This window comes from Vitis vinifera, chromosome 7, assembly GCF_030704535.1.
Source record: "Vitis vinifera cultivar Pinot Noir 40024 chromosome 7, ASM3070453v1".
NCBI lineage: Eukaryota > Viridiplantae > Streptophyta > Magnoliopsida > Vitales > Vitaceae > Vitis > Vitis vinifera.
Window position 1 is genome coordinate 19,751,603 of NC_081811.1, and position 15,792 is coordinate 19,767,394.

General features: G+C 36.2%; 1 protein-coding gene across 5 annotated transcripts; it reads right to left on the reverse strand.

Moving 5' to 3' along the window:
* Window positions 1–893: 893 nt before the first annotated feature.
* On the reverse strand, window positions 894–15,538 carry LOC100244638 (uncharacterized). 5 transcript variants are annotated; one of them, XM_059738242.1, is made up of 10 exons: window positions 15,124–15,237; window positions 14,903–15,025; window positions 14,201–14,311; window positions 14,009–14,082; window positions 13,742–13,916; window positions 7,146–7,219; window positions 4,077–4,226; window positions 3,028–3,313; window positions 1,819–2,052; window positions 894–1,722 (listed from the first exon to the last, which is right to left on the reverse strand). In XM_059738242.1, exons 5-10 carry the CDS (start codon window positions 13,889–13,891, stop codon window positions 1,357–1,359), a joined length of 1,260 nt encoding a protein of 419 aa, XP_059594225.1. In that variant the 5' UTR covers window positions 13,892–13,916; window positions 14,009–14,082; window positions 14,201–14,311; window positions 14,903–15,025; window positions 15,124–15,237; the 3' UTR covers window positions 894–1,356. The 5 variants fall into 5 exon arrangements, with proteins under 5 accessions (XP_059594225.1, XP_059594227.1, XP_059594226.1 ...); XM_059738244.1 differs by lacking the exons at window positions 14,903–15,025; window positions 15,124–15,237 and adding an exon at window positions 15,300–15,538; XM_059738243.1 differs by lacking the exons at window positions 14,903–15,025; window positions 15,124–15,237 and adding an exon at window positions 15,300–15,490 and having other exon boundaries at window positions 14,201–14,272.
* Between the last annotated feature and the right edge of the window lie 254 nt (window positions 15,539–15,792).

Below are 15,792 nucleotides of genomic sequence, written 5' to 3' on the forward strand. Positions count from 1 at the left end.
AATTTAATCCACTAAATTTTTTATGTCTACAATTCTAATTAATAATGAAATGGAATTAGGTCTTATTTGAGTCAAAATGATTAAACTCTCAATCTAACACATTTATTTCTATATTCACCTGTTTATTCAAAATCAATTTTTGAGTCAAATTTGGGTTAAATCGTCTATGTTTATGCGGGTTGATCAAGAAATAACCTATTTAATAAGGGAATTATGTACAACAACAGGAATTTGACGTAAATACGATTATATTTAATCCAAACCTATGAAAAACGTGTTGAGTTCAAGTTGTATTGGTGAGTCGTATCAAACTTAACTACCTTATTTTGAAAAAAGATTATAATGAAAAATCTCTTCTTCTTTTTTTTGGGTGATATATGATTACATGATTTCCCCTATTATAAAAGGTTTAATCTTCCTTTGTTAAATGTTGATTAATTTTCAAAAGACTATAATAAATGGACTTTAATTTTTTACAATTAAAACTATATTATTAAGTTAAATATATAAATGCTTATTAAAATGTTCAAAGAAAATGCAAGAGAAAGAATTGTTGATGCCATATATCTAGAAGAACACTATTGATAAGTTGCAAGTCTTTGCCGTCTTTGATTTGGAGGTGAATGGCTGACTGATGTTTCGTTTCTATTCTGCTTTGGTCCAAGTGTTGTGCTGTCATCGACTTAGCATAGTCTGCAATCTCCACTAGCCTTTGACCACAACCAAGATTTTCTCTCTGGGTGAAATGCGAGTCTATATTCTCTTAATTTGCCCTTTTTTTTTTCTCTCCTTATTAATTCCAATCAGTAAGATCAGCTTCATCTTTGAATCTCACAAAAGTTTGAGGGGAAATAAAGAATCTCTCTATTTTATCAAAATAGACAACATTCATGTGGAAAAAAGAAGGGGGGGAAATGGTAATATATAGAATAATGTCTACCAATAAAACCTTATCTTTCAATTACAAACCCGAATTTCCATGTTTGATAAGGTGATCCTCAAAAAATGAGACAGACAGTATAAAGCTACAGTGCAGATGACAACACAACATGACAACTTTCTCTCTTTTCTTCCACTTGTGTTGGGGGTGAGGGAACCCCATTTGCCCATTTGTAGAAAAACCCTAATCGAGTGGACACTTGAGGGAGAAAGAGCCTAAGACCCTAGTATCAGTGACTTCATACACTTTGAGAGAGTAGAGAGTATATTCATAGCAACACCACCAAACAATATCAGTATACAAGGTTGCTTCTATGCAGGGATAACAACATGACAACCCTCTTTTTCCCCATTTTTTCAGTTTCACGTGTAGTGATACTCCCCTTATCTGCCTACCCAGATTTTTTATGTTTCTTGTCACCTTGTCCCACCTGCATTTGCTGCAGGAACCTTTGAAGGGTAGCTGGACAAGTCCATGTCGATGAGAGACATGTCATACGGCACGTTGTAAGAATTGGAGGTTTCCATGAGCAGCGAAGATTTCATGGTCTCTGGGTTTTGGGGATCTTGAGCAGTGCTGGACTGCTTGGGACTGCTTGTACCAGAAGACGAGACACTGGAGAGTTGTATGTCATCCAGTTTGTTTCCAAGCATATGCTTGTTTTTCCTTACCGCATCCATCTCAGGGCCAGTTGGCACAAAAGTACGCGACCTGTATTTCCTTGTTCCTTCATCACCCTCGTTATGGTTGTAGAGTACATAGTCATGATAAGTTGGTGCAAACTGCAAGAGCAAAACGACAGTCACCATCATCAGCACAGGATTCATGTCAAAAGCACTAGTTTTCAGTAGGAAATTAGCACATATTGCAAGATTCACCTGGTGAACCGTGTCATGGTAGAAGTCGTTCAATTTTACTGCATGGGCAAGGCTTCCAGTTAAACCACGAGAAACTCCAATATTTGCACCAGCATACTCTTTGTAGGGAAATGCATAGAGATGACCCACGGCTGCAATGAGCATCTCAACACATATTATGAAGTTCTGGAATTCAGCAGCTTCTTCTGCATCCTTTATGAATCCTGACTTTGCAGCAAGAAAAACTAGAACACCCTAAAATGAAAAAAGGGGGAGACTGAGGTACAACAAAAAAAGCACAAAAATTTCTACTCAAGTTTCAATAAAATAAAAGCCAATCTAAGATACATGCATGTCAGTTCATTTTTATCTATTATCTTGAATTGTTGTCAACAACATTACTACAGAATTCATCACCTGTCATTTACATGCACCATTATATATTTATATATATATATATATATATATATATATGCCCAGCAGCTCCAATAAAGCACACTTGGCTCTATTTTGAAAAATTAAAGGCTTCCAATGGCAACTAGGGTCATACACAGCACGTTTTCTATGAGATAGAAGGTTAGCCCTACAATTAGCCAAGACTTAGTGTTTAAAGTGATTCCTTGAGAAGGTAGAACTGGCATATTATGTGTCTGTCTCCTCAGTTTTTTCTCTTGGCAAGGAGATGCCCAGAATTAAGGCAATTAGCCTCGACATGTACCTCCTAATGCGATTCCTGCAGTTATAGGCAAAAGTGCATTGTATTCTAGACAAAACTATGCTTCTTTCTTGTTCAATTAACTAAACAGTCCTCAAAACCATATGCCACAATTGGAACCACAAGAAATGCAAGTGAAAAGATGAACTGCAATGATTTGTGACCTGAATAGGTAATTGGAAATCATCTAGGTGCCACTAGAAGTCACTGTTTCTTGGAGTTGCCTCTAAACAAACACATAAGCATCCGTTCTCCTATTCTGCTCTTCATGCATAAGGACAGGACCTGTGACTAATGCAAATTACAAATGCAAAGGATTGAAAAGGACAGAAGTTCTCAAAAGTCCGTCATTTTCCAAATTTCTAAGATGATAACAAAGAAAGGATAAAAGTTCCCTTGAAGCCTGGTTCAAGTGGTAACAGGTTTAGGTGGGCCTGTGGGAGGTGTTCATGGGGGGGGGGGGGGGGGGAACACACAAACACATAAAGAGAAGCACAAAAGTAACAAAACCCTACCTGCCAATAAGTCAGAAAAACGACAGACTTGATTATGATAAATTTAGGAACCGGATTGAAAGGTTTAAGCAGATCCCTGCAAGCCACATAAAACAAAGCCAACGCGTAGAGTGCCAATGAGTATGAGAATGTATAGATGATGGTGAGATACAGGTAGGCTTGATTCGCACTGAAGTTTCCATCTTCATATTTTCCTTTTGCATAAAGTACGAATGTAACAGCGACTAAGATAGGCTTCAAGATCACAAACTGTAAACACCCTTGCTTGCACCTTCGAATAAAACGCCTGCACAATGATAGCAGTTTTTTATTGGATCCATCAAACATAAGCTCAGAGTTGCAATCTGAAAATGTGGGATCACTTGGAAACCATTGCGATGGTATTACCCAAAATTTCCCAAAAGTCTAGAATTAGACTTAGACTTCTCTTATGTAGTTCATTTTTTCCCAAAATCTTTACCAAACAAAAAGAAGCCAATAGCATTGCTAATAGTTTACCAATTGTCCATAGATTTGAGGAAAGGGGGAAGACTGGTCCAGGTGTTTGTAATTGCTGGTGTGTGTCTCAGCATCAAATCCATTTATTTCCTAAGATCCTAAGGACATGAGCACTAAGTAATCATATTTCCCTTTTTTCTTGTTCAATCCCTTAAGCTAAATATAAGAATAATGAAAAGAGACTGCTTGACGTCTAAGGTCACAATGAACTAGGAATTTATCTTCTTTTCCTTTGTTCAGCACACCTTCCAGGTACATATTAAACAATAGGCATGTCAGATGCATTTCCCATTCCAATCCACCCATCATGCCATGTCTGATAGGGATACTTCACTTACTTAAATAGTCCATGTAACTTAGGGGGAGTAAAAGAAGCAAATAAGAAACATATAACCATTACAAAATTTCCTAATGATTGAAACTTCTTGATTTTATATATTCACAACCAATAAATATGGAATCGGTCTGCCAAGTAAGATAATTTGTGATCCCAAATTTATCAGTATGCAACAGATGGAACAAAATCATAGGGAGTTATGTTAGGAACTCACCCATCCAACGGTAGCGGAGGGAAGCAACATGTCATCAGACACCATGCTGGCTTCAGATTCCGGCCACTTAAACTTAACACAACTGCTCCTGGTCCACCCACCCATGCCAGGCACAATGACAGAAAATTATAGATGACCCAAGCTTCATAGCTGAAACAATAAAGAAAAATTAACATATAATGGCCAGGGCAGAATAAACCACTAACTTATTTCAAAACAATAGCTATAAAACCCTATTGAGAGACAAAAGCCAACTCTTTTTGCTAACCAACACTGGCCTTCTAAGAATCCACAAACTCTTATACACTCGATGCAGAGAATCAACCAAAGAAAACTTAAAGTGAAGCACACCTTCCAGTACACACAACATTCTAAAGAGCTTACCATGAAATTTATTACCAGGATAGAATCACATGATAATTTAACTCAATTTCCATATATTTAAGTAGATAGATTAGGTAAATGACAAATTAAAAACTAGCAGTAATGGTTTATTATAGACTAAAGCAATTTCATTTGCAAGGCCCCACATGCTGCTTAAATGAGAAGAGTATTGAAGATGTGAAGAAACAACTAGATCAACCAGTTATTAACAGACACCAACGGTCCAACTAACAGCAACCTGCATACATCTATAGCAACCCACACTCATCTGGCAGAATTCAAACAATACTACAGCCCAGTGACAGATTCACTGCAACAAATGTCAATTCAACCTTGCAGCTATTGGCTGTTTAGTTGAGTAAGCAGAATACATAAAATTGATTTAAAGTTCTTGGCAAGTAAATTGAGTCCTGGTTCTAGATTGTTTTCTCTAATTGAGGTTGTATTCCATTTGTTAATAAATGTGTCATGCCAAACTCACGATTGACCATCTAGGAGAATTTTATCAAAGCATAAACCCATGTCAATTTTGTCATGGAACTTAGGGGCTAGAAGAAGATGGTACATAAACATCTTTTCTTGATTATTACAGTAACTAAACAAGGGATTGCTAAAGGTCTCTTCTCAAGCTTTAGACGTATTTGCCAATGCCACCATCATTTCTTTCACCATTCAAGACTTCCCTTCAATAAGGTTGCAGTAGTTTGAAGGAGATCTGTATCTCCAAAACTTAGCCACATAGATTAGCTGTCTGCAGGCATGGGTCAAATTGTTATTCAATTTTTCGTTCTTAAAGAAAAACAAAAAATACACTAACATTTCAAGTTTCATTTGGAGACCTTGAGAATAAAGAAATTTTAAAGTAAATAATGAGGAATTCAAATAAATAATTTTCAGTACAATGACTAAATCAAACAAAGAGGAGTAGAGTAAAATACTGAGAAAAAAATGGTTATGCAAACAAATACTTCCATGTTATTGCTTAAAATACTGAGAAAAAATTGGTTATGCAAACAAATAGTTCCATGTTATTGCTTACAGTAGGAGTGAACAGTTGAATTCATCCATAGGAGAGAAAGCAGGGTGGTTTCAAGTTTCAACAGTATCAGCAACGAAGTAAAAACTAAAATACCAAATGGCCTCTTCACTTAATAAGGCTTATGGACTTGATCCATATGCCTATAAATATTAGAAAAGTGATGACAGGTGGCAACATGAATCATTTACTCACCATGGCTAGATAATCTGCTAAAATTTGATCCAGCCAAACTCTCACATGTCTATAAAAGTTTTCCCTCAAACTATAGCATAACCTGATTTCCATAACCATATATCCCTGGGTTACCAAAGCCTAGAAAATTGTAGGACAATGAATAAACATCTCTCAAGAGGCCTTTGTTATAAAATACATAGAAAACGCATCAGAAATGATCCACTAATTCATAAGTTACAAGGTTTTCACATGATGGTTAAAGTAATAGAAAGTCTTCACCCCATACATAAATGACTCCAAGATGCAAGTACCAACAAGCCTGCCATTGTTTGATTATATTTTTAACTTCCAAATCATATCACATAACCCCTTTTTTTTTTTTTTTTTTTTTTTTTTGATATGTATAACTTTTTAAATATTTTAACAGTATCATAACTAGTAAGTCAGTTGTGACTTTTATCTCTAGCTCTGTTATGATGAAGTGCAAACCTATTTCGGAAGCTATGTTGTATGGGTCCAGGTGAAGGTGTATGGTACAGGTATGTGTCTAGGTATCTTATCTTTCACACTAACAAATTTTAGGATGTAGGGACTCAGGTTAAAAATGATCTCAATAGCAAGTGTAGCACTTGGTTCTGGCATAGTGAAAGGAAACAAAGAAAAAATCAGTTAGAACTCAATCAAAAGTAAAGACATTTTTTTTAAGAAGTCCCAACCCATTTTTATGTGTCTTCTCTTTTTTCTCTATGTTTTCTAACTTATCCTTCAATATTTTTGTAAAAGTTCAGTCAGCAGCAAACTCTTTTGTTTCAATAGATTCATCTGCTAAGGAAGTTAAAAATGAAAAAATAAATCAATCAAAATCAAACAACCATATCTTAAGCAAAGTAGGAGTATGACACAAAGATCCCAACCCATGCCCATGTCATGTTGACATAGGTATGCTTGGTGAAGTTGAAGAGTCCAAGCATCATAGCTCCAAAGATAAAATTGGTGAAGGCAAGTTCAGTCGAAGAAGATTCACAGTGCACTTTTTGGCACAAAAATGATCTGCTAGGTCTCTAATGTAGAGAATACTACTGATCTAACCCATGTATCTTCAGGACATTCTCCCCAAATGCTTAGTGAAAGATACTTTAAAAAGTCATGTGGATAAAAATCAAGTGAATGACAAGGGAAGACCCATTAAAAATTGAACTTTTTCAATGTTATATTCTATATACATAGTTCAGCAACCATGAAGATAAAGATTGTTAGGTATGCCTTCCTATTATTCATCTACTTCAATCTGAAAGTGATTGCACATCCATAGATAGATATCCAAGTGAAAAAGTCATGGAGATTCATATGACACACTCCCAACTTTTCTAAAATCAGGTTAATCAAGGACAAATAAAGAACAGTAATGAACCATTAAACAGCAATCTTTGTGCATATGATTTGAAATCAAATACAAATACCAGCATACTTACACTTCCCGAATGGAATTAAAATAGATTGAGCTGTCACGTAAGATGAGAGACAAGAAAGACATTAGCGCATAAACCTGTCAAGGAAAATAAAATTTAATATTATTATATAAATATAGCAAACAAGACAGAATGCAACAATTAGCAATGATCAGTTGTGAATGATGTTCACAGAAAATTAAGTTTTTAATAAAAGATGAAACAAATGGAGGCCCAAATTCTCTCTCCTCAAACCCAAAAAATATACAAAGAAAAAATAAATAAATGAGGAAAATTCTCTCTTCTCAAACCCCTGAAAAAGGGTATATAACTATAGTTGAACTTTCTCTCCCTCCCTCCCTATCCACACATGCTGCAACTGATGCATCTATAATTGGACTTTTCAAACAGAAGTAGTATATCAAAGAATATGCAACTAAGAGCAAAAAGGAAACGTATGATGAGAAGAGAGGAAGTAAGAGAATTTGTCAGCCAACAAAAGAAACAAGGGAAATAAAATATAAAAACAAAACAAAACAAAATAAAAAAAAACCACAACAAACAAACAAATAAAAACAAAATATTAGAATGCCAAAAAGAAAAGGGAAAAAAAAGACCATATGATCAATAAATATTCCAATCAAGAAGTTCTTGCTGAAACATATGACAGTCATCCATAGTTCAGATGATTAGTCATGTGCGAAGAGGATCAGTGAGTGCACTAGCAAAGAGGAGCAGTGCACTTCAAGTTAAGGTCAAAAAGGTGGACACGCGCAAAAGGAAATAAAGTTGACCAAGTGAAATATCGACACAAGATCCGGGTCCTCAGTAAATTGACTTGAGCTACATAAATCTTCCACAAAAGCTTTGAGTGCCCCTGGATCATTTCCTTCTAATTGTGAGACCTCAAACCCATTAACATTTAATCACAAGAACTGCTAACAGGATAATGATATACGACCATTATGATCTGAGAGCTTTATGCATATTATTAATCTTTTCAAATGATAGTCATAAAGTTTCAAAGTTATTAAGTTCTTGTGATGGAAGTCAGTAAAACAACACTTTTCAGGATCAATATAATTAAATTTATCATTTTGCAATTCAATGTTCCTAGAAATTCCATTGCTACAAATCATACCCTACAGGATCTGAACTTGCTCTTCCCTGCTTCAGGTGGCAATCTATTTAGCCAAGCCTTTCAAAATAAACCATGGCATTTCAACATTGCAGAAAAACAACCAAAGACATTGTACATATGATGAAAACAGCTTCTGACGGTTTTGAACAAAATCCCAGGGTAAAGTTCTCCAGCAAGTTGCCACACTAGTCATTGTTCAGAAGATTTTGGTAGAAAGGAGTGCCAATCTTCAATCATAGTTGCAGGCCAACAGTTCTGCATTGGGAAGCTGTCACTACATCACGCCTTCTGGGTGTCAGTTTCCAAGGAATATACGGCTATCCTTTGAGTGGTTATGCCAGATTCTGGCGATAATGCTAATTATTCCATCAGGAGGGCAGTTGAGGTAAGGGTTAGCACAAGAATAAGTTAAAAATTCAAATAAAATAAACATCCTTTTGGTTTCTCAAGCCTAATTTTGATCTTGACTTGTTGGGCAACTCAGACAAATGGAGATTCGAAATGATCAAGGATCATTGTGGGAAAATAGGTAGGATTTTCTCCAAGCCATTTAGGGTAGGCTTAGCTATTCAAGCTGAGGTTTGAGTCATTCGACCTTGTAGGAACATTTGAGTAAAGATCATATCATTGGGTATTAGCAATATTTCAGTGAAAATGACTTGCAATTCTTCTTTCTCAAGCATCTCAAGGAAAGTGAGGGTCTTGGAAACTGGACACGATTAGTTGAGCAAAACCATTATGAAGGGATTGAGTTGCTCTTTCACTTAGATTCTTAGATCAACCAACCAAGTAGCAGATCAGATAACCAAACCAAGCAAGGGAGAGGTCACCACCCAAGGCTTTTTCTCAGGATTGTATGCGGAGTCCTAATGTTCTACCAACTCAAGGATTCTTTGTTCCTTTGTTCCTTTGTTTCTTGCCTTTTACACTTATTCCCATGATGAACACCTCTTTGTAGCTTTTGACTTGAAGGATAGTTCATCTTCCTTGTATCCTATACACCTGCCTTAACCAACTGACCCACCACTTGGTTAGCTAAATTAGGAATCCAAGTGTGAGAGCAATTCAAACCTCTATAAACATCCATAATTGTTGCACAATCACATACCAAAATTTCACAGGCCCCAAAAATCATACAGAAGGGCTGAAGCAGACCAATAACTCAACGATCTCAGCCTCAGTGGCTAACCCTCTATCTGCATATTTTGAAAATGTTCTAGACAGACTGCCCACTGATCCTCAGACACACCACCAGTCCCAAAGTGTCACATGCTTCCCAAAGAGCAACCATAAACATAAAGCTTCAGGGAACCTATTGAAGAGAGTTCGACTCTACATGCACCTTCACAAGGCTCATAGTAGATACCAATCAAACATGTTTAAACTCAGAGCACTAGAGAGCACTAGAGAAAGCAGAAGCAACCGATGCCGAGAAGTAAATTACATACCCCAAAGGCTCAAAAACTCTCTTCTTATCCTCAAAGATAGGGCATTTCAATCCAGGCAGATCATTCAGATAACAGTGAGAACAATAACCCACTAAAGAATCCTACCCTTAAAAGTTCTTCCAAAGCCCATAAAAGTAATCATCATCATATTAGCAACTAGGGAACCTAAGTAACTCCAACAAGCCTGAATAACCTATGCAACAACTCTAAAGCAAACAAACAATGCAGGAAAAGATAGTGATCATGTCACCATATCCCAAGCACACTGCACCTCTCAAAATTGAAAGCTTTATTAGCCTTCTTAACTGCAGCATGCCATTCACATTGACCTTGTTATAGCCATGACCTATGCAAAGCCCCAACTTTAGGTGAAACTTTGGATTTCCAAATGTAGAATAAGGTTACTAGTTGCTTTATTCATACAGGAAACAGTCCAAAGGAGGTCAAGGATCACAATTTCTAATAAAAAACAGAACATCATGAACAGGCACGATGCAAGGAGGACAAATACTGAAATCTTGTATATTACCAGGTCAGATAGACTACATAAACAAAATTAAAGCAAAAGTGGTTCAACGACAAAACAGGCAAAGAAGGGCCTAGGTAGAAGGAAAATGGAGAACCTCAAAATGGGATAAGGTTTAGGAATTGAGACCGACATAGAGAACCTCAATTTTTTTTTTTTATAGGTCATAAGACTTCTTAAAGGCTCACTGCTCATCTTCTCAATAATTAATCATTAAACTATCTCAAACAAAGAAATGGATATATTGAAAGAATTTAGGGAATCCCTAGGCAATGGATTTCCACAGGGAACAGCATGATCACCTGACCACAACGTTGGCATCATAATCATTTGAATGTGAGCATAAAGCTCCTCTAATAACCCTGTGCCATGAAGCCTCACTCTCTCCCAAAAAAATATCTAGAACCACTTTCATGAGAGGGCTCTTTCTCAAATAAATCTTCCTAAAACCCAACCCCTTGAGTTTTCAGTCTAGGGAACTAATCGCATCCTATGACATGATATATCTTCTCTTCCCCCACCCTGAACCACACAAGACATCACTAAATTCTCTCAATCTTCAAGCAACCTTGACTGAAACCTTAAAACTGAGAGGAGATATACCAATATTTGAGATAAAATCATAAAAGTTCCAAGGGAAGTAGCCCAAGTCTCGAGATTGAGTAGATAAGGCCTCCAAGGAAAAAGGCAAATCGTAAGTTAACCAGAATGGTCGAATTTGAAATGAAACAACTTTGCCTCAATATGATAAGGAAGATGATGTTCAAAATTGCCAACCACCATCCTATCGGTCTTGACGACTAAATTGCACTTTGCTAGGGTACTGGAGATTTAAAAACCATTGCTTTTTCAATCCTTCAAATCATGTGATTCCCTCTGCCTGAAAAAGAAAGATGATAATAAAATGCGATAATAAATAAAATTGATCTTTACTTGGAATTTGGCAAGAGTGAATAGATGAGAATACATAAAAAGTGTGCCATTTTTCCTAATTAGTAATCCATACAGGAAGAAAAGAAGATTGTTAAACTACCAATTTAACCCACATTTTCAAATTGTTACCTAATGGGCAAACAATATATAATTAACTAATACTCGGGCTAACAATAGCTTTGAAACTAACACTTTACCCTCAAGGCAGCCTGTTCATTCACCTATTGGTTCAATAAATGGAAATAGAAATAAGCTATGAGGTTCAAACTCAAGGCTTTGATACAATGTTACCCAAAAGCTTAGGTTGTTCAATAATGGACCAACTATCAAGTCAACTTAGGCTAAGGCCTAAACAAAGATCAAAGCAAGATAATCATGAGAGAAGATTTCTCTCTATATAAATCAAAAGTATTGCATTAAAATGGAGTTTTTAGATTTTAAAAAATAAAATAAAATAAAATAAAAATAAAAACTTGAAAGGAAAGTTAGTATAACATTCGAGTCAACTCAGGTTAATGCCTTCACAAAAACAAAACAAGGCGATTATGAGAGAACATCTCTCTTTGGGTGCCCAAAAATTTTGCATCAATAAATGAGGATTTTAGATAGAAAACTTAAAACTTGAAAGGATTTTTTTTTTTTATCAGAAACGAACAATTGAATTAAAATAGACAAACATGAGAAGGATGAGAAGTCCTTCCCAAGATGTACAAACTTGACCAAAAAACTAAGAAAACCTCCGTTAAACAAGGAGAGCTATAGAAAATGACAAAAGGCCTATACACATATAACGAACCCATGCACTATAGACCTAACCCTAAGGAGTGCAAATCAATAGCCAGTTAAGCTGAATTACGCTCAAAGGATAGGGTTTAAAAATGTATGTACAATAAGCCCAAAAAGAAACAAAAAACTGCCACATCAACTCTGGCATCCTCCAAGTGTACTCAAAAATCCTAGCGTTCCTCTCTCTCCACACAATCCACAACAAAGAGGACATGCTATCCTCCAAAGAGTCCTGCCTCTGTTAGATCCCAAAACACTTGAAGGAGATCACCATCATATCACAAATATTGTCTGGCTGAACCCACTCCATCCCCACCTAAAAAAAGATCCTATGCCACAAGCCCAAAGTCATCGGACAGTGCAAGAAAAGATGATCAATTGTCTCAATACTCCCACTGCAGAGAATGCACCAATCAGGGCCAAAGGATTTGAAAGGTCTCCTCAAATGAAGCATGTCACTAGTATTTACCTTCTTATGTGCTACTAACCAAGCAAAGGCCCTAACTTTAGAAGGGACTTTTGACTTCCACAAAAAATTAGCAGGGTAGAAAGGAATAAAATCTGAGAAATTGGATAAGGCTAAAAAGAACGAGTTTACTGAGAAAGCTCCTAAAGATGACAAAACCCAAGCTTTCGCATCAAGAACAGACGGAGATAAAAGTACATTGGAAAGTACAGACAATAGTCTTTCAAGATCCACAAACTCCTCATCAAATAGATTGCGACGAAAGGTGAAATCCTAAGACAAACAAGTGTTATTACCCAAAATAGCTTAAATAGGAAGGTTTTTTTGTTGTGGTGACTCTAAATAGTCTTGGAAATTGTAAGCAAAAAAGTTTATTCCCCCACCACAAACCTTCTCAAAAACGAATTCTGGTCCCATCACCACCACAAGACGAGTGTGTGTGGAAAAAACTTGGAGTAAATGTGCAATGGCCTTCCAAAAGCAACGATGTGACCATCTAACTATATTGTTGGTGTCTCATCCATTCAAATGTGTCCCATAGAAAACTTGAATGGATTTAGTGGAGCCCATCATTTCTCTTCCCTTCTTGGAGCTCCACAACTCTCTCATGGAATTCAAGAAAATGTCAAATCTTCCCCTAATCTTCTCCTCTCCTCTTTTTTTAACTTTGTTGCTCTCTTTTTTTTCCTTTATAAGTGGTGAACCAAATGGACCCCTAAAACCAGTCATGAAAGAAGCAAAGAAACCCTATTCCAATGCATCATCTTCCTTTTCTAACAATATAATACACACATGAAGATGAAAAACAAGGAAAAGCTCGATCAATCCACCTAATCCCACTCCCCTTCTTTTATACAATGCAACAAGAGAAATTATAATGTTGAAGAGTTTCATATAATGTTCTGGCATACAAAAATCATAATACAGATGACATTTTGAATGACAAAAAACAGGTTATGAAAATGTAAAATTTATAGAGATTTAAAAACAGTGCTGCACCAGGTAGCTGGCATTTACAGCTGAAAAATTACATCCAGAATTAGTAATGCATGCTCCAAAAGAAACCAATCTTTGCCCATTTGTTCCAAAATACCACTTTAAGAAAATAAGGCACACAAAGCCATTCATGCATGCAGCTACGATGAACAAGAAGGATATGCATTGTTTGGCCATTTGGTGCCTTTGTATACAACATGCATAACTTTGTACACCCTTGTGTTAGGCGCATTTAATATATTCTATCTTTGCCTATCAAAAGAAAAGGAAGGATATGCATCACAGGCAAAAAAAAACAAAACTTGAGAAGAATAGAGCACTCACTGGAACCATAAATATGATGCGGACAATGTATCGCTGATAAGTAGGTTCAGTATAATTCAATAGGTGCCTGTAGATATGTAAAATGGCCAAGGCAATGGCTACAACAGTGCAAGGGAATGCAATGACAACAAAGTAAATCGGCGTCCCCATCAAGACTAGTTCCTTCACCAACCCCCTATACAAAAATAATAAAGAAATCAATTAATTAACGCCATCATCTGAAATGGAAGGAAGTGAATAGTGAATACAAGAACTGAACACACAAACCTCAGCACAAGTCTCTATGCTCTAACTCAACTGCTGCTCTTCAAAAAATTGTAAGCCCACCACTCTGTTATCACCTGCGACCATAACAATTCCAAGTATTTTCTCCTCCATATCACAGATACGATTCCGAATAAAATTGAACTAAGGAGGAGCATCAGAAACCAAAATACCAAAACTTTATCATAAACTGACCTTATCATGATGGTGAATAGTTATCTGAAGACAAATCTTCCCCAAGCATTGCACGGTAGATTAAAATCACGCCTAGTTAGTGGCAGCCAATAAAAGTGGCTTTCAGTTACACTGCAAGCCAAACAGATTCATCATACATACACTTAATGTAAACTAACAGAAAGTCATAGAAGCACTATGTTTCTTCATGTCATAGCCTCCAACCTTCGGAACTCAATTCTAATATTTCATTTTCCTTTTCTGTCTTTTATAAGGTGCCTGTATGCAACCAAGTTATATATGTTTCAGGCTTATTTGTAACATCAACTTTGTATACTTGGTGAACATTATTTTCTTTAAAATTAAGAAAGGCATGCTCGCTAACGGTTCTCACAATCTTGAATTGAAATAAACTTCATATAATTTCTTTATAAATATTTATTGACATTAATTTTGGATTAAAATTTTTTCAATGTCTCCTCATTTCTCCAAACCGCTCAATGTTCGGACCGCCTTCACCTAATTTTTTTTTTTTTTTCCCTCTCTATCTCCTTACCACAAAATTCTAACACTTCTTCAACCTCAAACCCAATTCTGGAAAGAGGATACAAGCAAAGGGTGGGTTTGAATTACAAGGAAATTTTAATGAGATATTCTTAAAATTTTCAATAATGTGATTAAAGCACTACAAAAAAGCTTTATAAGAGCGTTCAAACAACTTACGAAGTACTGATACAATTCCACCACAAGGATCTTAATCTAATCAAACCCTGGATTTTGCAGTGAGAATAAACAGATTGAAGAAACCAAAAGCCAAACCAAACCACACCCCTGCCCCCCAAAAACCTGTATGAAATAAACAAAAAGCATGGATTTTGATTGAAACCCATTTCAAGATGGCCAGAATAGAGTGAAGAACTTGATCAAAACAACCAAAATTTCACCTCCCCAATTCAAAACACAAATAGGTTTTCACGAGAGAGCATCGGGGAATGTAAAAACCAGCACCTAAACCCACGTACACATCGGAAACAAAACGATCTAGGGTTATGCATATTACCATAGAAAAGAGGAAATGGGTTTGAATTACAGAAATAAATTGATCGAGGGGTTCGCATACCTGGAAAGTGCCAGAGAGACGGCAAACGAAAATGAGCTGTGAGTGGCGGGCTCTCTCACGCTTTCTCTTTCTCTCTCTTTTCGTTGGTGTCTTGCTGTTGCTATTGCTGTTGCTGGTGGTGGTGTTATTGGGTTGTACAGACTCCTCACGCGCTCGTTGAACGTGGGGAAGTTTCAGACCGCGTGGGTCGCAGTGCAGCCGAATTTCACTGAATAACTCTAAATATGTATTTTTTTTTTCTTCTAGTTTTATTCCCTTAGCCACCAAGAAATACACTTGTTCGTGCACAAATTGCTATCCTTTACAAAACGATTAATTTCATTCACCTCCCCTAACCTTTTAATTAATACATATTAACCCCCATAAATTTAAAATTTTACTAAATACATCTTTTATTATTATTATTTCTAACCTTTTAATTAATACATATTACCCTCATAAATTTAAAATTTTATTAAATACCTCTTTTATTATTATTATTTCTTATTTTCAC

What these genes read in the sequence shown, in the direction of transcription:
- LOC100244638 (XM_059738240.1), bottom strand. Translation starts at nt 13,891, where the DNA reads ATGGGGACGCCGATTTACTTTGTTGTCATTGCATTCCCTTGCACTGTT. An exon ending in TTTAATTCCATTCGGGAAGT is followed by an intron (nt 4,227 to 7,145) that starts GTAAGTATGCTG and finishes TTATTGTTTCAG; the next exon opens with CTATGAAGCTTGGGTCATCT. An exon ending in CCTCCGCTACCGTTGGATGG is followed by an intron (nt 3,314 to 4,076) that starts GTGAGTTCCTAA and finishes ATCATTGTGCAG; the next exon opens with GCGTTTTATTCGAAGGTGCA.